Genomic DNA, 17,363 nt, shown 5'->3' on the forward strand with positions numbered 1-17,363 from the left:
TAGGACCTGCCTTGTTGATAGTGCTGTAAAGAAGGTAGAGCAATGCTTTATTATGGACAGACCTCCCCATCTTAGCTATTGTTGTATCAATATGTTTTGACCATGACATTTTACAATCCGGGGTTACTCCAAGCAGTTTAGTCACCTCAACTTGCTCAATTTCCACATTATTTATTACAAGATTCAGTTAAGGTTTGGGGTTTAAGTGAAAGATTTGTCCCAAATACAATGCTTTGAGTTTTAGAAATATTTAGGACCAACTTATTCCTTGCCACCCACTCTGAAACTAACTGCAGCTCTTTGTTAAGTGTTGCAGTCATTTCAGTAACTGTAGTAGCTGACGTGTATTGTGTTTAGTCATTCGCATACATAGACACACTGGCTTTACTCAAAGACAGTGGCATGTCGTCAGTAAAGATTGAAAGAAAAGTAAGGGGCCGAGACAGCTGCCCTGAGGAATTCCTGATTCTACCTGGATTATCTTTGAGTGGCTTCCATTAAAGAACACCCTATGTGTTCAGTTAGACAGGTTATGATCGATAATGGCAAAAGCAGCAATGAAGTCAAACCCCACAATCCTTTTTATAATCAATTTCTCTCTGCCAATCATCAGTCATTTGTGTAAGTGCTTGTTGAATGTCCTTCCCTATAAGCGTGCAATGTTTTCCAAACGTTTACTATGGGTTGGTAACAGGCTGATTGGTCGACTATTTGAGCCAGTAAAGGGTGCTTTACTATTCTTAGGTAGCGGAAGGACTTTTGCTTACCTCCAGGCCTGGGGGCACACACTTTCTAGTACAGTGGTTTCTCCTTTAAACGTTGCGAGCTTACATCGCGGGATTTAGAGGTACCCAGCGTCATGACTTCATTGCTCCAGACGACCACAAGGGGGAGTTAGAGCACTCATTATGCATTTGGGTCCCAAGGTTTTTATATGACCAATCTTATCGAGTGGTTCCAATGACGAATTTTGACACGAGCCACCCGTCCCTGGGTGAAGATGGCTGACAAAATGTACAATTGAGAGGAATATGTTAGTTAATGTAGAGACAAACGTTTGTGCATATTTTTATGTCATAATGTTAATTTACGAAAATCGCTACTTAGCAAGTTCTCTGACTAGCTAACATTAGCCAGCTAGCTAGTGTTGGGAGAATGAATTTGCAATTCGTGTTGTTTAATGTTTTCGGGACTCCTGAGAACCAGCAAACCAGGCTGTTGTCTTGTGAATCAGTGGATGTAAAGAATCTAGCTAGCTAAAGCATTTACTGCAAATTGAATGTACAATTGTGTAAGCTTGCCTTGCAATGCAGCTGAAGTAACATAGCTAACTATTTATTTGCTTATTGTGTAGTGGAGGATAAAATAACTGTATGCCTATGGATGTGTAGCTAGCTACAACATGTAGCCGATCTGTGTATGGACTAGAGATCGACCGATTATGATTTTTCAACACCGTTACCGATTATTGGAGGACCAAAAAAAGCCGATAACGATTAATTGGCCGATTATAAAATAATAATAATAATAATATATTTGTATTAATAACAATTACAACAATACTGAATGAACACTTTTATTTTAACTTAATATAATACATAAATAAAATCAATTTAGTTTCAAATAGATAATGAAACATGTTCAATTTGGTTTAAATACTGTAATGCAAAAACACAGTGTTGGAGAACAACGTAAAAGTGCAATATGTGCCATGTAAAAAAGCTAACATTTAAGTTCCTTGCTCAGAACATGAGAACATATGAAAGCTGGTGGTTCCTTTTAACATGAGTCTTATTCTCAGTTAAGAAGTTTTAGGTTGTAGTTATTGTAGGACTATTTCTCTATATACCATTTGTATTTAATTTACCTTTGACTATTGGATGTTCTTATAGGCACTATAGTATTGCCAGCCTTATCTCGGGAGTTGATAGGCTTGAAGTCATAAACAGCGCTGTGCTTCAAGCATTGCGAAGAGCTGCTGGCAAACGCAGGAAAGTGCTGTTTGAAGGAATGCTTACGAGCCTGCTGCTGCCTACAACTGCTTAGTCAGACTGCTCTATCAAATATCAAATCATAGACTTAATTATAATATAATAAACACACAGAAATACGAGCCTTGGGTCATTATTATGGTCACATGTCATAATTATGTAAAATTCAGGCAAATTAATTAGTCTTTGTTAGGAAGAAATGGTCTTCACACAGTTCGCAAAGAGCCAGGGGGCCCAAACTGCTGCATATACCCTGACTCTGCTTGCACTGAACACAAGAGAAGTGACACAATTTCCCTAGTTAATATTGCCTGCTAACATGAATTTCTTTTAACTAAATTTGCAGGTTTAAAAAATATATACTTGTGTATTGATTTTAAGAAAGGCATTGATGTTTATGGTTAGGTACATTGGTGCAACGACAGGGCTTTTTTCACGAATGTGCTTGTTAAATCATAACACGTTTGGCGAAGTAGGCTGTGATTCGATGATAAATTAACAGGCACCGCATTGATTATATGCAACGCAGGACAAGCTAGTTAAACTAGTAATATCATCAACCATGTGTAGTTAACTAGTGATTATTTAAGATTGATTGTTTTTTATAAGCTAAGTTTGATGCTAGCTAACAACTTACCTTGGCTCCTTTCTGCACTCGCGTAACAGGTGGTCAGCCTGTCACGCAGTCTCCTCGTGGAGTGCAATGAAATCGGCCATAATCGGCGTCCAAAAAGGCCGATTACCGATTGTTATGAAAACGTGAAATCGGCCCTAATTAATCGGCCATGCCGATTAATCGGTCGACTTCTAGTATGGACACTAAAACGTTAGGTTCTGAACTAATATTCATACCAATCTATGAACCTCAGCTATCATAGTTGTTGTATCAACTTCAAGTCTGAATGGCATTAATGAAACCTATGTGTAACCGGTGTGAAATGGCTAGCTAGTTAGCAGGGTGCGCGCTAATAGCGTTTCAACCGAGGACGTCACTCACTCTGAGTCCTTGAAGTAGTTGTTCCCCTTGTTCTGCAAAAGCCGCGGCTTTTGTGGAGTGATGGGTAACGATGCTTCGAGGGTGGCTGTTGTCGATGTGTGCAGAGGGTCCCTGGTTCGATCCCAGGTAGGGGCGAGGAGATGGATTGAGTAGAATATAATAACTTTGTTGTGCCAAGGATGCAAGTCCTATATACATGTACTGTGGTTATTACCACACATGAGATTCCCACATTGTTGCCTGTACAATGAGGCTACAATGATCATGTACTCTTCCTTGGCAAATAAAGGTGCAGTTCAGGTATGAATCTCTGAGACATTATTTTTCAGTCATATCAAACTCCATTATTTGAATGATGCTGTGTCTGCATGTATGTATTACAATTATACACTTCAACAGTGTTTACCGCTCCTGGGATATCAATGATTACACATTGTAACTATGCAATAGACTAGAAACATGATTGATTTGTAATTCATATATACAGAAAAATAACTATGCATATCGAACTCCATCTACATTAATCTGAGGACACCGGATAGTATTTCAATAAGATACTTAATTTCAACCAGTGGAGACTGAAACGCTTTATTGAAAGAAGTTAATTATCCAGGTGTTATAAATACATAATAAATGCATTATAATTATGATAATTGTAATATTATAAATACAAGTTCTATCTGTACTTCAATGCACATATGGTGTGCATTATAAAACGAGGAAGAAAGACGAGGTGGGGAGAGAGGTGTAGAAGACAGAAAGGAAAAGAGGTAAGAACAGCGGCAGACTACCCTAATGCTACCCTAATATTCTCTGTTCATCACAATTGCGGTGTCTCCTAACCAGCCTTGGGCCCCCAGTTGGCCCGAAGGTTATCTTAAGAGCGGATGAGGTGGCGATGATGGGACTGGCTTTCTCTCTCACATCAAAACATACCTGCAGACGAGTGACAGATGGATAGAGAGAGAGCATGATTAAGCTTTGTTTTTATATTCTAACACGGTCAGTCACTCTGGGACTACTACATTTCTGTCTGTATTTCAATGTAAAGCATCTCTTTAATAATATTCCTGTTGACCTGACCAAGTGACCTCTCACCTATGATCATGTTGTGCCCTCTCTGTCAGCCAGTTCAGATGCGGGAGGGGTTCACCAATACAGCTGATATAACCTAGAGGATTTAGGGAGGAGGGGGGAGAGGGATGAAGTGAAGAAGAGAGACTGTTATTGTGTGTGTGTGGTCTCACCTGGTGTCCACACTGAGTGGCTACAGAGTACTTTATGCTGAAAAACAGACATGAGGACAAACAATAGAAGATAATGTCAATAGAAGATACTGTATGTGACGCAGACACCTATCGGCGTGTACCTGAAACATTTAAATATAGAGGGTTATGTGTCTCACCACTTGGTTATTGCAAGCCTAACCCCCAGGGAAATCATGACCTGGCAACAACAGATAGCAACAGATGGTCCAGTGAAAATGGTTGTGTTTATGTGGTGTAAATCTGAAAATTAGCGGCTAACAAGCGGGTTTTTTAATTAATGCATGTGAGACAGGTTACATGTACAACAAGACAGGCAGAGATGGAGAAAAAGAACACAGAACAGTTTAATTACCTCTGGTTATGGACACTTTTGCCAGCGATAAAGCTTCCACGGCCTGTTCCTCAGACAGTGAACATCTGGCAATATCTACATTTTCCACCTCTTGATCAGCTCGCTCTCTGAAAGTAAAGAAAACAGCTTATTTTTTGTAGATATGAAAACAATATCTGAGATATGACTGTTCAATCTAAAGCAGCAGATTTTTAGAATACGTCAATACAGCCCAGTGCTGCTTACCTGAGATGCCATCTTTGTAGGTGTCCGCTTTGACTTCCTTTGTGTCGGAAAAAAGTTGCTTTCATAACACTTTTTTTTTTTTTTTTTAGGTTTTGCTCTTGACAAAAATACCCAAATGTACTCCATAGCATATAACAATTTGCCTGTGAATAACCACACCTTCATACAAACGTGCTACTGTATGTAGAATTCTTGACGCACAACCGAAGATGCTGCCATATCCTGCCAGCACACCCACAAGCGAGCCACTCAGGAGCAGAATGATAACGCGTAGAAGAGGGAAAGGAATGAGATGGGAACAACAATTTGTTGCAAATTGGGGAGGGGGGCTAATAACTGAACAACCTTTACTGAAGAATAGTCTACTAGCCGAGCTAGGTGTGAAACCCCCCCCCCCCCCCCCCCTCCTATCACAGACCAGATTTGCCCTAACGACCAAGGGGTAGCTTGCTACTCAATGTAATAAAGTAATGACTTTTCAAATAAGTTACCTTACACGTTATGTTGGCTGACAATTTGTTAGCTACGCTGTCCTTACGAACCACATAGCATATCATTACAGCAGTATTTTATTTTTTATTTTTATTATTTATTATTATTTATTTATCCGTTATTTTACCAGGTAAGTTGACTGAGAACACGTTCTCATTTGCAGCAACGACCTGGGGAATAGTTACAGGGGAGAGGAGGGGGATGAATGAGCCAATTGTAAACTGGGGATTATTAGGTGACCGTGATGTTTGAGGGCCAGATTGGGAATTTAGCCAGGACACCGGGGTTAACACCCCTACTCTTACGATAAGTGCCATGGGATCTTTAATGACCTCAGAGAGTCAGGACACCCGTTTAACGTCCCATCCGAAAGACAGCACCCTACACAGAGCAGTGTCCCCAATCACTGCCCTGGGGCATTGGGATCTTTGTTTAGACCAGAGGGAAGAGTGCCTCCTACTGGCCCTCCAAAACCACTTCCAGCAGCATCTGGTCTCCCATCCAGGGACTGACCAGGACCAACCCTGCTTAGCTTCAGAAGCAAGCCAGCAGTGGTATGCAGGGTGGTATGCTGCTGGCTGTATGTATGTACCAGTATGTTAGCTAGCTACCTAACGTTAGTAGTTATACATCAAACTTGCCACTATATTAACTATAGGCTATCTAACTACCCAACGTTTATTGACTTGATTACTCTCATCATTCTTAGCTAAATGGTATAGTCGTTGTGCTTTCTCAATGGACATTTGGGTGCTTTCGTAAATTCGCTCTGGCTATCTATAGGCTGGATAATAGAACGAGTCAAAATTCACCCAAGGCTGAAAAACGGCTTAAGGACGTTAGCTAAACTGGAACACTAGCGTGAGCCCATAGCGGATTAATGGAGTCGAACGTTTGCAGAGCCTGTTTTGACTGGAGTGATGCTTAGAATTCTATTAAAAATGTATCCCTTTTTATTTTACCACTACAATCTGTTCGTCGGACGAAACTGGAAGAAAACAACTTGTGTAGAAAGTAAACATCCGCACCTCGATGGTGTCAACTGTGCTTATGTCTGCGTAATGAAAAAGTAGGGCAAAATAAAAACTTCTATTTCTCGTCTAGCGCTCGATGACAAACGAGCTCGCTGCCCAGACTTACATAATTACAAAGAGGAGATTCTCCTGATTTTAAAATGGTGCCCGTGTAACAGTTTTGCGTCTGTCCCTCTCCTTGCCCCTACCTGGGTTCGAACCAGGGACCCTCTGCACACATCGACAACAGCCACCCTCGAAGCATCGTTACCCATCACTCCACAAAAGCCGCAGCCCTTGCAGAGCAAGGGGAACAACTACTTCAAGGTCTCAGAGCGAGTGACGTCACCGATTGAAACGCTATTAGCATGCACCCCGCTAACTAGCTAGCCATTTCACACCGGTTACACCCGACTTGAAAAAAACAAAATATACACAGTGAGATATTTGGGGAAATAGACCGGCATGCCTCTCCATAGGAAAACAATGGGGGAAGCTCAGCATTCCAAGGGCGAAAAGTATTTTGGGGCTAGCATTTGATGACAACCGAGCTAGCTGCACAGGCTTACATAATTAGAAAGACGAGATTCTCATGATTAAAATGGCATCCGACTTGAAAAAAAATCTAAATATACACATTGCGAGATATTTGGCAAAATAGACAGACATGCCTATATTTCCCCCATATTTTTGTTGTTTACATTTTAACTATAAAACAACGTGAGCAGGTCTCATTGCCAACAATAGCGAAGCAGGCATTGTGACGTTGAACAATAAGCTGGGAATAGGACGTTCGGAAGGCGAGTTGGTGCCACGGTGCTCAATTGAACTAATAGGAGCTGGCAGGGTGAAAAATGCACTAAAATAAGGCCTGTTTTTTTCACGATTACTACAAAACGACGGCAAGCAGCTGGGAAATATGGTCATATTATGAAACTGGGCTCCACGGTGGATGCAATTAACTCGTTTTTATCAGAAAATAATGTTGTTAAAAATTTCATGTGTCTAGCCTACTATCTACACGGATTTCAGAGCAATCTTGTCTGAGTGTACCAGAGCAAAGTAGCCTAATAAACAAATAACCACATTTTGTTAATAAAATAAAGATAACAAATACTCTTTCAAAATGCAGATGTTGATTTAGTTATGGATCCATAACAAATTACTATGGGAAATAAATATCACTGATTTACAGAAATATTGGAACAAAGTTGTCTAATGAAGGCAAACAATTTAGAATCCTGTAGCCTACTCCCGACCGTCATATTGTACTTCGCCATATTTTCCATTCCATCCTAACGGAAACCCTTAAGGTTCATACTTTGGTCAGATATACTTTGATTTGTAATGTCAGTGTTTGTTGCTGGCATGTCATGCCTATGTTTGCTAATCTTGCCAATGAAAAAATCATTAAAGTAGTTGGCAATATCAGCCGGTTTTGTGATGAATGAGCCATCTGATTCAATGAATGATGGAGCTGAGTTTGCTTTTTTCCCCAGAATTTAATTTAAGGTGCTCCAAAGCTTTTTACTATCATTCTTTGTCATTTATCTTTGTTTCATAGTGTAGTTTCTTCTTTTTATTCAGTTTATTTACATGATTTCTCAATTTGCAATATGTTTGCCAAACGGTTGTGCAGCCAGGCTTATTTGCCATTCCTACTGCCTCATCCCTCTCAACCACACCATTTTTCAATTTCTCATTAATCCACATGGATTTAACAGTCATTTTCTTAATGGTTGCATGCTTATTGCATGCTTATCAGTTTTTCACAATTCCTGACATTTAATCCTAGTAAAAATTCCCTGTCTTAGGTCAGTTAGGATCACCACTTTATTTTAAGAATGTGAAATGTCAGAATAATAGTAGAGAGAATGATTTATTTCAGCTTCTATTTCTTTCATCACATTCCCAGTGGGTCAGAAGTGGGTTACATACACTCAATTTGTATTTGGTAGCATTGCCTTTAAAATGTTTAACTTGGGTCAAATGTTTCAGGTAGCCTTCCACTAGCTTCCCACAATATGTTGGGTGATTTTGGCCCATTCCTCCTGACAGAGCTGGTGTAACTGAGTCAGGTTTGTAGGCCTCCTTTTTCTATAGGATGAGGTCAGGGCTTTGTGATGGCCACTCCAATACCTTGACTTTGTTGTCCTTAAGCCATTTTCCACAACTTTGGAAGTATGCTTGGGGTCATTGTCCATTGGGGTCATTGTCCATTTGAAAGAACCATTTGCGACCAAGCTTTAACTTCCTGACTGATGTCTTGAGATGTTGCTTCAATATATCCATATACTTTCCTCCTCATGATCCCATTTATTTTGTGAAGTGCACCAGGCCCTCCTGCAGCAAAGCACCCCCACAACATGATGCTGCCACCCCCGTGCTTCACGGTTGGGATGGTGTTCTTCGGCTTGCAAGTCTCCCCATTTTTCCTCCAAACATAACGATGGTCATTATGGCCAAACAGTTCTATTTTTGTATCATCAGACCAGAGGACATTTCTCCAAAAAGTACGATCTTTGTCCCCATGTGCAGTTGCACACCGTAGTCTGGCTTTTTTATGGCAGTTTTGGAGCAGTGGCTTCTTCCTTGCTGAGCGGCCTTTCAGGTTATGTCGATATATAAGACTCGTTTTACTGTGGATATAGATACTTTTGTACCTGTTTTCTCCAACATCTTCACAAGGTCCTTTGCTGTTGTTCTGGGATTGATTAGCATTTTTCGCACCAAAGTACGTTCATCTCCAGGAGACAGAATGCATCTCCTTCCTGAGGGGTATGATGGCTGTGTGGTCCCATGGTGTTTATACACTGCTCAAAAAAATAAAGGGAACACTTAAACAACACAATGTAACTCCAAGTCAATCACACTTCTGTGAAATCAAACTTTTGTGGCCTGCTGGAGGTCATTTTGCAGGGCTCTGGCAGTGCTCCTCCTTGCACAAAGGCGGAGGTAGCGGTCCTGCTGCTGGGTTGTTGCCCTCCTACGGCCTTCTCCACGTCTCCTGATGTACTGGCCTGTCTCCTGGTAGCGCCTCCATGCTCTGGACACTACGCTGACAGACACAGCAAACCTTCTTGCCACAGCTCGCATTGATGTGCCATCCTGGATGAGCTGCACTACCTGAGCCACTTGTGTGGGTTGTAGACTCCGTCTCATGCTACCACTAGAGTGAAAGCACCACCAGCATTCAAAAGTGACCAAAACATCAGCCAGGAAGCATAGGAACTGAGAAGTGGTCTGTGGTCACCACCTGCAGAACCACTCCTTTATTGGGGGTGTCTTGCTAATTGCCTATAATTTCCACCTGTTGTCTATTCCATTTGCACAACAGCATGTGAAATTTATTGTCAATCAGTGTTGCTTCCTAAGTGGACAGTTTGATTTCACAGAAGTGTGATTGACTTGGAGTTACATTGTGTTGTTTAAGTGTTCCCTTTATTTTTTTTGAGCAGTGTACTTGCGTACTATTGTTTGTACAGATGAACATCGTACCTTCAGGCGTTTGGAAATTGCTCCCAAGGATGAACCAGACTTGTGGAAGTCTACAATGTCTTTTCTGAGGTCTTGGCTGATTTCTTTTGATTTTCCCATGATGTCAAGCAAAGAGGCACTGAGTTGGCCTTGAAATACATCCACAGGTACACCTCCAATTGACTCAAATGATGTCAATTAGCCAATCAGAAGCTTCTAAAGCCATAACATCATTTTCTGGAATTTTCCAAGCTGTTTAAAGGTTCAGTCAACTTAGTGTATGTAAGCGTCTGACCCACTAGAATTGTGATACAGTGAATGATAAGTGAAATAATCTGTCTGTAATCAATTGTTGGAAAAATTACTTGTCATGCACAAAGTAGATGTCTTAACCGTCTTGCCAAAACTATAGTTTGTTAACAAGACATTTGTGGAGTTGTTGAAAAACGAGTTTTAATGACTTCTACCTAAGTGTATGTAAACTTCCGACTTCAACTGTAAGTAGACATAATTGAAAATGATTACATCCTTCCAATAGAAAAAAACCCAATTTAGTTACGAATTGAACTTTAATTAAATGAGTTGATTCTTCATATGGGATGTTTTCACTGAACAACAAAAGAAAGGGAATATTGAATGATCCATCGCATCTCCCAAAAACGTTTTCAACATACATCTGTAAAATGATAGTCTAGAAACTAAAGATTTGGTTGTCTTCCTCACAGGCTTCCATGTCTTCTCCCTGGACCTCCTCAATGTCCACCTCTTGAACATCAGACTCTGAAGGCTCATCTTCACTGTCACTTTCCAACCTTGTTGAGGATGGCTCGTTGTCAGGCTCAAAAAGTTTAACATTTTCCCGGATGGCCACCAATTTTTCAACCCTTGTATTGGTCAGCCTGTTGCGTGCTTTGGTGTGTGTGTTCCCAAACCAAGACCAGTTGTGATCTGAGGCAGCTGATGTTGGTGGGATTTGGAGGATGATGGAGGAAACAGGGGAAAGAGCCTCAGATCCACAAAGTCCCTTCCACCAGGTGGCTGATGAAATATGTTGGCACGACTGCCATATTGCATCTCCATCCCAAAGCCCTTGCTTGGAAGTGTACTTCGCCAGACCAAGAACATTGCCCTCATGTAGGCCAAGGTGGCGAGACACGGTAGTGATGATACCATAGGCCTAGCTGAACTCTGCACCAGACAGGATGCTCTTGCCAGCATACCCTGGGGTCCAACATGTACACTGCTTCAGGCAGAAGTCTTCACGCTTTTTGATGTATTTCAGAACTGTAGTTTCCTCTGCTTGGAGCAACAGTGAAGTGGGAAGGGCAGTACAGATTTCTTCTCTTACATCTGCAAGCAGAGTCTGAACATCAAACAGAATGGCATTGTCTCTCTCAATCCACGCAATGGCTACTGCTATAGGTTTCAGGCTGCTTACCACTCTCTCCCAAAATACATCATCCAGGAGGATCTTCTTGATGGGGCTGTCCATATCGGCAGACTGTGATATGGCCATTTCTTGGAGAGACTCCTTCCCCTCCAGGAGACTGTCAAACATGATGACAACACCACCCCAACGGGTGTTGCTGGGCAGCTTCAATGTGGTGCTCTTATTCTTCTCACTTTGCTTGGTAAGGTAGATTGCTGCTATAACTTGATGACCGTTCACATACCTAACCATTTCCTTGGCTCTCTTGTAGAGTGTATCCATTGTTTTCAGTGCCATGATGTCCTTGAGGAGCAGATTCGATGCATGAGCAGCACAGCCAATGGGTGTGATGTGAGGGTAGGACTCCTCCACTTTAGACCAAGCAGCCTTCATGTTCGCAGCATTGTCTGTCAACAGTGCAAATAGCTTGATTCCAGGAGGACCATGAACTGTTGCTATCGATAAGGTGTCTGATTCATAATTTTCACCTCGAATAGATGTAGAGGGACTTTTGTCAGAGGTTGCTTGTTGTGAGCGCTGAGGGAACTTTATGCACTTGGCCTGATGATTCCACGTCTTTGTTGCATTCTTCACATATGATTTGGCCCAGTATCTGCAAATATACACAGCTTTTCCTTCTACATTAGTTGCAGTGAAATGTCTCCATACATCAGATAGAGACCCGTGGCGTTTTCCTATGAAGATTGGAAAAGTTAGATTAAACAACTCCTTTGTAAGATAAATGTTTTACAATGAAACATGTATGGAAACAGGTGAATTAACACTCCTCAGTTAGCAGGCTCAAGCATGCTAAAACGCACATGGTAGCAAAAACTAACTAGCAGAAATTGTTAACAAATTAGAAATTATTTAAACACACTTTGCTGTAGGCTACTATTTACTAGTTAACAAAAGATCATGTATGTCATATAAAATATATTCACCCCAGCCAGTATTGTAATCAAAACTAACCAGAAAGCATGTAGTCCTTGTCTCAGACAGTGTAGTAGTGTGGGCTCAATAGCATCTCATTAGTGTGCAAGATCTTGAGAGTGCACTGTACATGTGATTGAAGAGTGCACTGCACATGCAGAGGGTTGCAATTCCACTGAATTGGGGATAGTTTAACCACAATATGCTACAAGACCTAGAATTGCCTTATGTGTATCCCACAAAAAAAGGTTCACTGTTATAAGCTAACGTTTTGATGAATTTAAGTAAGAATTCCCAGGCTTAACTTCCCATGGAAAATTTCCCGGAAAGTTTCCGACCCTTTGCAACCCTACTCACCACTCATGGCTTTTAATAGCCATGTCTTGTGGATCTGACTCTTGGTTTGCGCTGTTAGAAGCTTGTGCCCGGCAGTATTGCCTTTAATGTCTAGTGTATCATTTAGAAAACCAATAAAGACTGCATATGGGTGAAGTAACTTTGATCCCTTTTAGGATGATTTATAAAATGGCATAATGCTAGAAGACTGTCAACTATATTCATTCCTTGTGTTTTAGCTGTGTTGCAGAGACCACCAGTTCTACAGTCATGCTGAACACACTGTTGGATAGACACACAGACTGACGATGGACTGACCGGTCCTCTCCACCAGTCCCCTCCCCCTCCTCTCTGTATTTGTGCTTGCTGGATCCTGGTCAGTGGATCCTCGTGCGCTGTGCGTCATGGCGTCCAACGGTTGGGCTGGAAGACATTCCCTGTGGCGGTTCCTTTCGCCGTTTCGAAGCAGGCAGGAGCGTGTGGTGCTGGCACGCAGCGAGAGCATGCCGGGGGAACACGTGCTGAAGATCACCATCACAGAGACCACGATAATCGAGGCAGATTCAGGGGTATGGAACTCCAAGTCGCTGGTCTACCTGGGCCTGTGGTACTTCTTCAGCTTCTGCACACTTTTCCTCAACAAGTACATCCTATCTCTGCTAGAGGGGGAGCCAAGCATGCTGGGTAAGGAACAGGCATACACACACACACACACACACACACACACACACACACACACACAATTTCAAATTGTCAATACTCCAATCAATAGATGATAGTTGGTTGATTCTAATCAGTGTACTAAGGGCCTCAAGGGTAGACGACTCAATTCCTACATGTTGTACCATGGTTTATTGTTTTTGTTTTGTTTTTTGTAGGCGCTGTTCAAATGGTCTCCACCACCATCATAGGCTTTCTGAAGATGTATGTGCCTTGCTGCCTATACCAGCACAAGTCCAGGACTGAGTACCCCCCCAACTTCCTCATGATCATGCTGTTTGTGGGGCTCATGAGGTGGGTCTGCACTCTAATGACTCTACTTTTAGCTGCATTGTTGAAGTTATTTGGTTGGTTTGTTTCCTTTTGTTAAGTTGGACTAATACATAACTAGCTTTTATTTCCGTAATGGCTTATGTTCATTGATCAATGTTTATCTTGTGATCATTTGAGTGTTGTTTCCATAGTAGAAGTATCAGTGCTACCAAAATGGTTGTTGAACTTAAATGGCCACTAAATGGGTATATTTTAGGCAAGTGAGATGCTGCACCTCAATATCAGCTCCTCTATCATTACAGGTAAACAGTTTGACAATCTGGAAAATTGAAACGGACTTTGTGTAGCAGAGGTTCAGGTTCAGAGTGGATGTAGTGTGGGATTGTCTTCTGGTCTGAATGCCACTGACCTGTTCCGTTCTGTAGGTTCACCAGTGTGGTGCTGGGTCTGGTGAGCCTGAAGAATGTGGCCGTTTCCTTTGCAGAGACGGTGAAGAGCTCTGCGCCCATCTTCACTGTCATCATGTCAAGGCTGATCTTGGGGGAATACACAGGTAAAGCACATACACACAGTGAAGTGCCTGGCTGAGTTCCAATCCTGAAAACCCTTCACTATCCCCTTATATGCACCCTTCATTATGTTCTTAGGATTCTGTCAGGGTTTCATTCTGTAAACATTCCCGTCTCTAGTATCAAATTGTATTTGTCACATGTTTCATAAACAACAGGTGTAGACTAACAGTGAAATGCTTACTTACGGGCCCTTCCCAACAATCCAGAGAGAAAAATTGAAAAAGACAATAACACAAGGAATAAATACACAATGAGTAACGATAACTTGGCTATATACACGAGGTACCAGTACCGAGTTGATGTTCAGGGGTACGAGGTAATGGAGGTAGATGCAGTGCATTTGACTTTTTCCACATTTTGTTACATTACAGCCTTATTGTAAAATGGATCAAATAAAAAAAAGCCTCATCAATTTACACACAATACCCCATAATGACACAGCGAAAACAGGTTTTTAGAAATGTTAGCAAATGTATTAAAAATAATAAACAGAACCTTATTTGCACAAGTCTTCAGACCCTTTGCTACGAGACTTGAAATTGAGCTCAGGTGCATCCTGTTTCCATTGATCATCCTTGACTTGTTTCTACATCTTGATTGGAGTCCACTTGTGGTAAATTAAATTGATTGGACATGATTTGGAAAGGCACACACCTGTCTATATAAGGTCCCACAGTTGACAGTGCATGTCAGAGGAAAAACCAAGCCATGAGGTCGAAGGAATTGTCCGTAGAGATCCGGGACATGATTGTGTTGAGGCACAGATCTGGGGAAGGGTACTAAAAAATGCAGCATTGAAGGTGCCCAAGAACACAGTGGCCTCCATCATTCTTAAATGGAAGAAGTTTGGAACCACCAAGACTCTTCCTAGAGCTGGCCGCCCAGCCAAACTGAGCAATTGTGGGAGAAGGGCCTAGGTCAGGGAGGTGACCAAGAACCGGATGGTCACTCTGACAGTGCTCCAGAGTTCCTCTGTGGAGATAGGAAAACCTTCTAGAAGGACAACCATCTCTGCAGCACTCCACCAATCAGGCCTTTATGGTAGAGTGGCCAGACAGAAACCACTCCTCAGTAAAAGGCACACGACAGCCCACTTGGAGTTTGCGAAAAGGCACCTAAAGACTCTCAGACCATGAGAAACAAGATTCTCTGGTATGATGAAACCAAGATTGAACTCTTTGGCCTGAATGCCAAGCATTACATCTGTAGGAAACCTGGCACCATCCCTATGGTGAAACATGGTGGTGGCAGAATCATGCTGTGGGGATGTTTTTCAGCGGCAGGGACTGATAGACTAGTCAGGATCGAGGGAAAGATGAACGGGGCAACGCACAGAGGGATCCTTGATGAAAACCTGCTCCAGAGCGCTCAGGACCTCAGACTGAGGCAAAGGTTCACCTTCTAACAGGACAATGACCCTAAGAACACAGCCAAGACAACGCAGGAGTGGCTTTGGGTCAAGTCTCTGAATGTCCTTGAGTGGCCCAGCCAGAGCCTGGACTTGAACCCGATCTAACAATTCTGGAGAGTCCTGAAAATAGCTGTGCAGCAACGCTCCCCATCCAACCTGACAGCGCTTGAGAAGATCTGCAAAGAATGGAAGAAACTCCCCAAATACAGGTGTGTCAAGCTTGTAGCGTCATAACCAAGAAGACTCAAGGCTGTAATCGCTGCCAAAGGTCCTTCAACAAAGTACTGAGTAAAGGGTCTGAATACTTATGTAAATGTACTTTTTCTGGCTTTTATTTGTAATAAATTAGCTAATTGTTTAAAAAAAAAACGTTTTGCTTTGTCATTATGGGTTATTGTGTGTAGATTGAGGAAGGGAAAAAACAATTTAATACATTTTAGAATAAGGCTGTAACGAAACAAAAATGTGGAAAAAGTCAAGGGGTCTGAATACTTTCCGAAGGCACAGTATATTTTTATATATATATATATATATATATATATATACAGTGGGGAGAACAAGTATTTGATACACTGCCGATTTTGCAGGTTTTCCTACTTACAAAGCATGTAGAGGTCTGTAATTGTTATCATAGGTACACTTCAACTATGAGAGACGGAATCTAAAACAAAAATCCAGAAAATCACATTGTATGATTTTTAAGTAATTAATTTGCATTTTATTGCATGACATAAGTATTTGATACATCAGAAAAGCAGAACTTAATATTTGGTACAGAAACCTTTGTTTGCAATTACAGAGATCATACGTTTCCTGTAGTTCTTGACTAGGTTTGCACACACTGCAGCAGGGATTTTGGCCCACTCCTCCTTACAGATCTTCTCCAGATCCTTCAGGTTTCGGGGCTGTCGCTGGGCAATACGGACTTTCAGCTCCCTCCAAAGATTTTCTATTGGGTTCAGGTCTGGAGACTGGCTAGGCCACTCCAGGACCTTGAGATGCTTCTTACGGAGCCACTCCTTAGTTGCCATGGCTGTGTGCTTCGTGTCGTTGTCATGCTGGAAGACCCAGCCACGACCCATCTTCAATGCTCTTACTGAGGGAAGGAGGTTGTTGGCCAAGATCTCGCGATACATGGCCCCATCCATCCTCCCCTCAATACGGTGCAGTCGTCCTGTCCCCTTTGCAGAAAAGCATCCCCAAAGAATGATGTTTCCACCTCCATGCTTCACGGTTGGGATGGTGTTCTTGGGGTTGTACTCATACTTCTTCTTCCTCCAAACACGGCGAGTGGAGTTAGACCAAAAAGCTCTATTTTTGTCTCATCAGACCACATGACCTTCTCCCATTCCTCCTCTGGATCATCCAGATGGTCATTGGCAAACTTCAGACAGGCCTGGACATGCACTGGCTTAAGCAGGGGGACCTTGCGTGCGCTGTAGGATTTTAATCCATGACGGCGTAGTGTGTTACTAATGGTTTTCTTTGAGACTGTGGTCCCAGCTCTCTTCAGGTCATTGACCAGGTCCTGCCGTGTAGTTCTGGGCTGATCCCTCTTCTTCCTCATGATCATTGATGCCCCACGAGGTGAAATCTTGCATGGAGCCCCAGACTGAGGGTGATTGACCGTCATCTTGAACTTCTTCCATTTTCTAATAATTGCGCCAACAGTTGTTTCCTTCTCACCAAGCTGCTTGCCTATTGTCCTGTAGCCCATCCCAGCCTTGTGCAGGTCTACAATTTTATCCCTGATGTCCTTACACAGCTCTCTGGTCTTGGCCATTGTGGAGGTTGGAATCTGTTTGATTGAGTGTGTGGACAGGTGTCTTTTATACAGGTAACGAGTTCAAACAGGTGCAGTTAATACAGGTAAT

The 17,363-nt window shown here is 42.1% G+C and overlaps 1 protein-coding gene across 1 annotated transcript in view; it reads left to right on the top strand.

The window, feature by feature from the left end:
* The window catches only part of LOC139542595 (solute carrier family 35 member E2A-like), a 35,107-nt gene that overhangs the window by 2,565 nt on the left and 15,179 nt on the right, over positions 1-17,363 (top strand). Inside the window, exons 2-4 of the mRNA XM_071348209.1 lie at positions 12,753-13,197; positions 13,392-13,527; positions 13,932-14,059. Of these exons, the coding sequence (XP_071204310.1) occupies positions 12,918-13,197; positions 13,392-13,527; positions 13,932-14,059 (544 nt within the window). The 5' untranslated portion in view covers positions 12,753-12,917. The remainder of the gene's footprint in view (positions 1-12,752; positions 13,198-13,391; positions 13,528-13,931; positions 14,060-17,363) is intronic.

This window comes from Salvelinus alpinus, chromosome 17 (assembly GCF_045679555.1).
Source record: "Salvelinus alpinus chromosome 17, SLU_Salpinus.1, whole genome shotgun sequence".
Classification (NCBI taxonomy): Eukaryota; Metazoa; Chordata; class Actinopteri; order Salmoniformes; family Salmonidae; genus Salvelinus; species Salvelinus alpinus.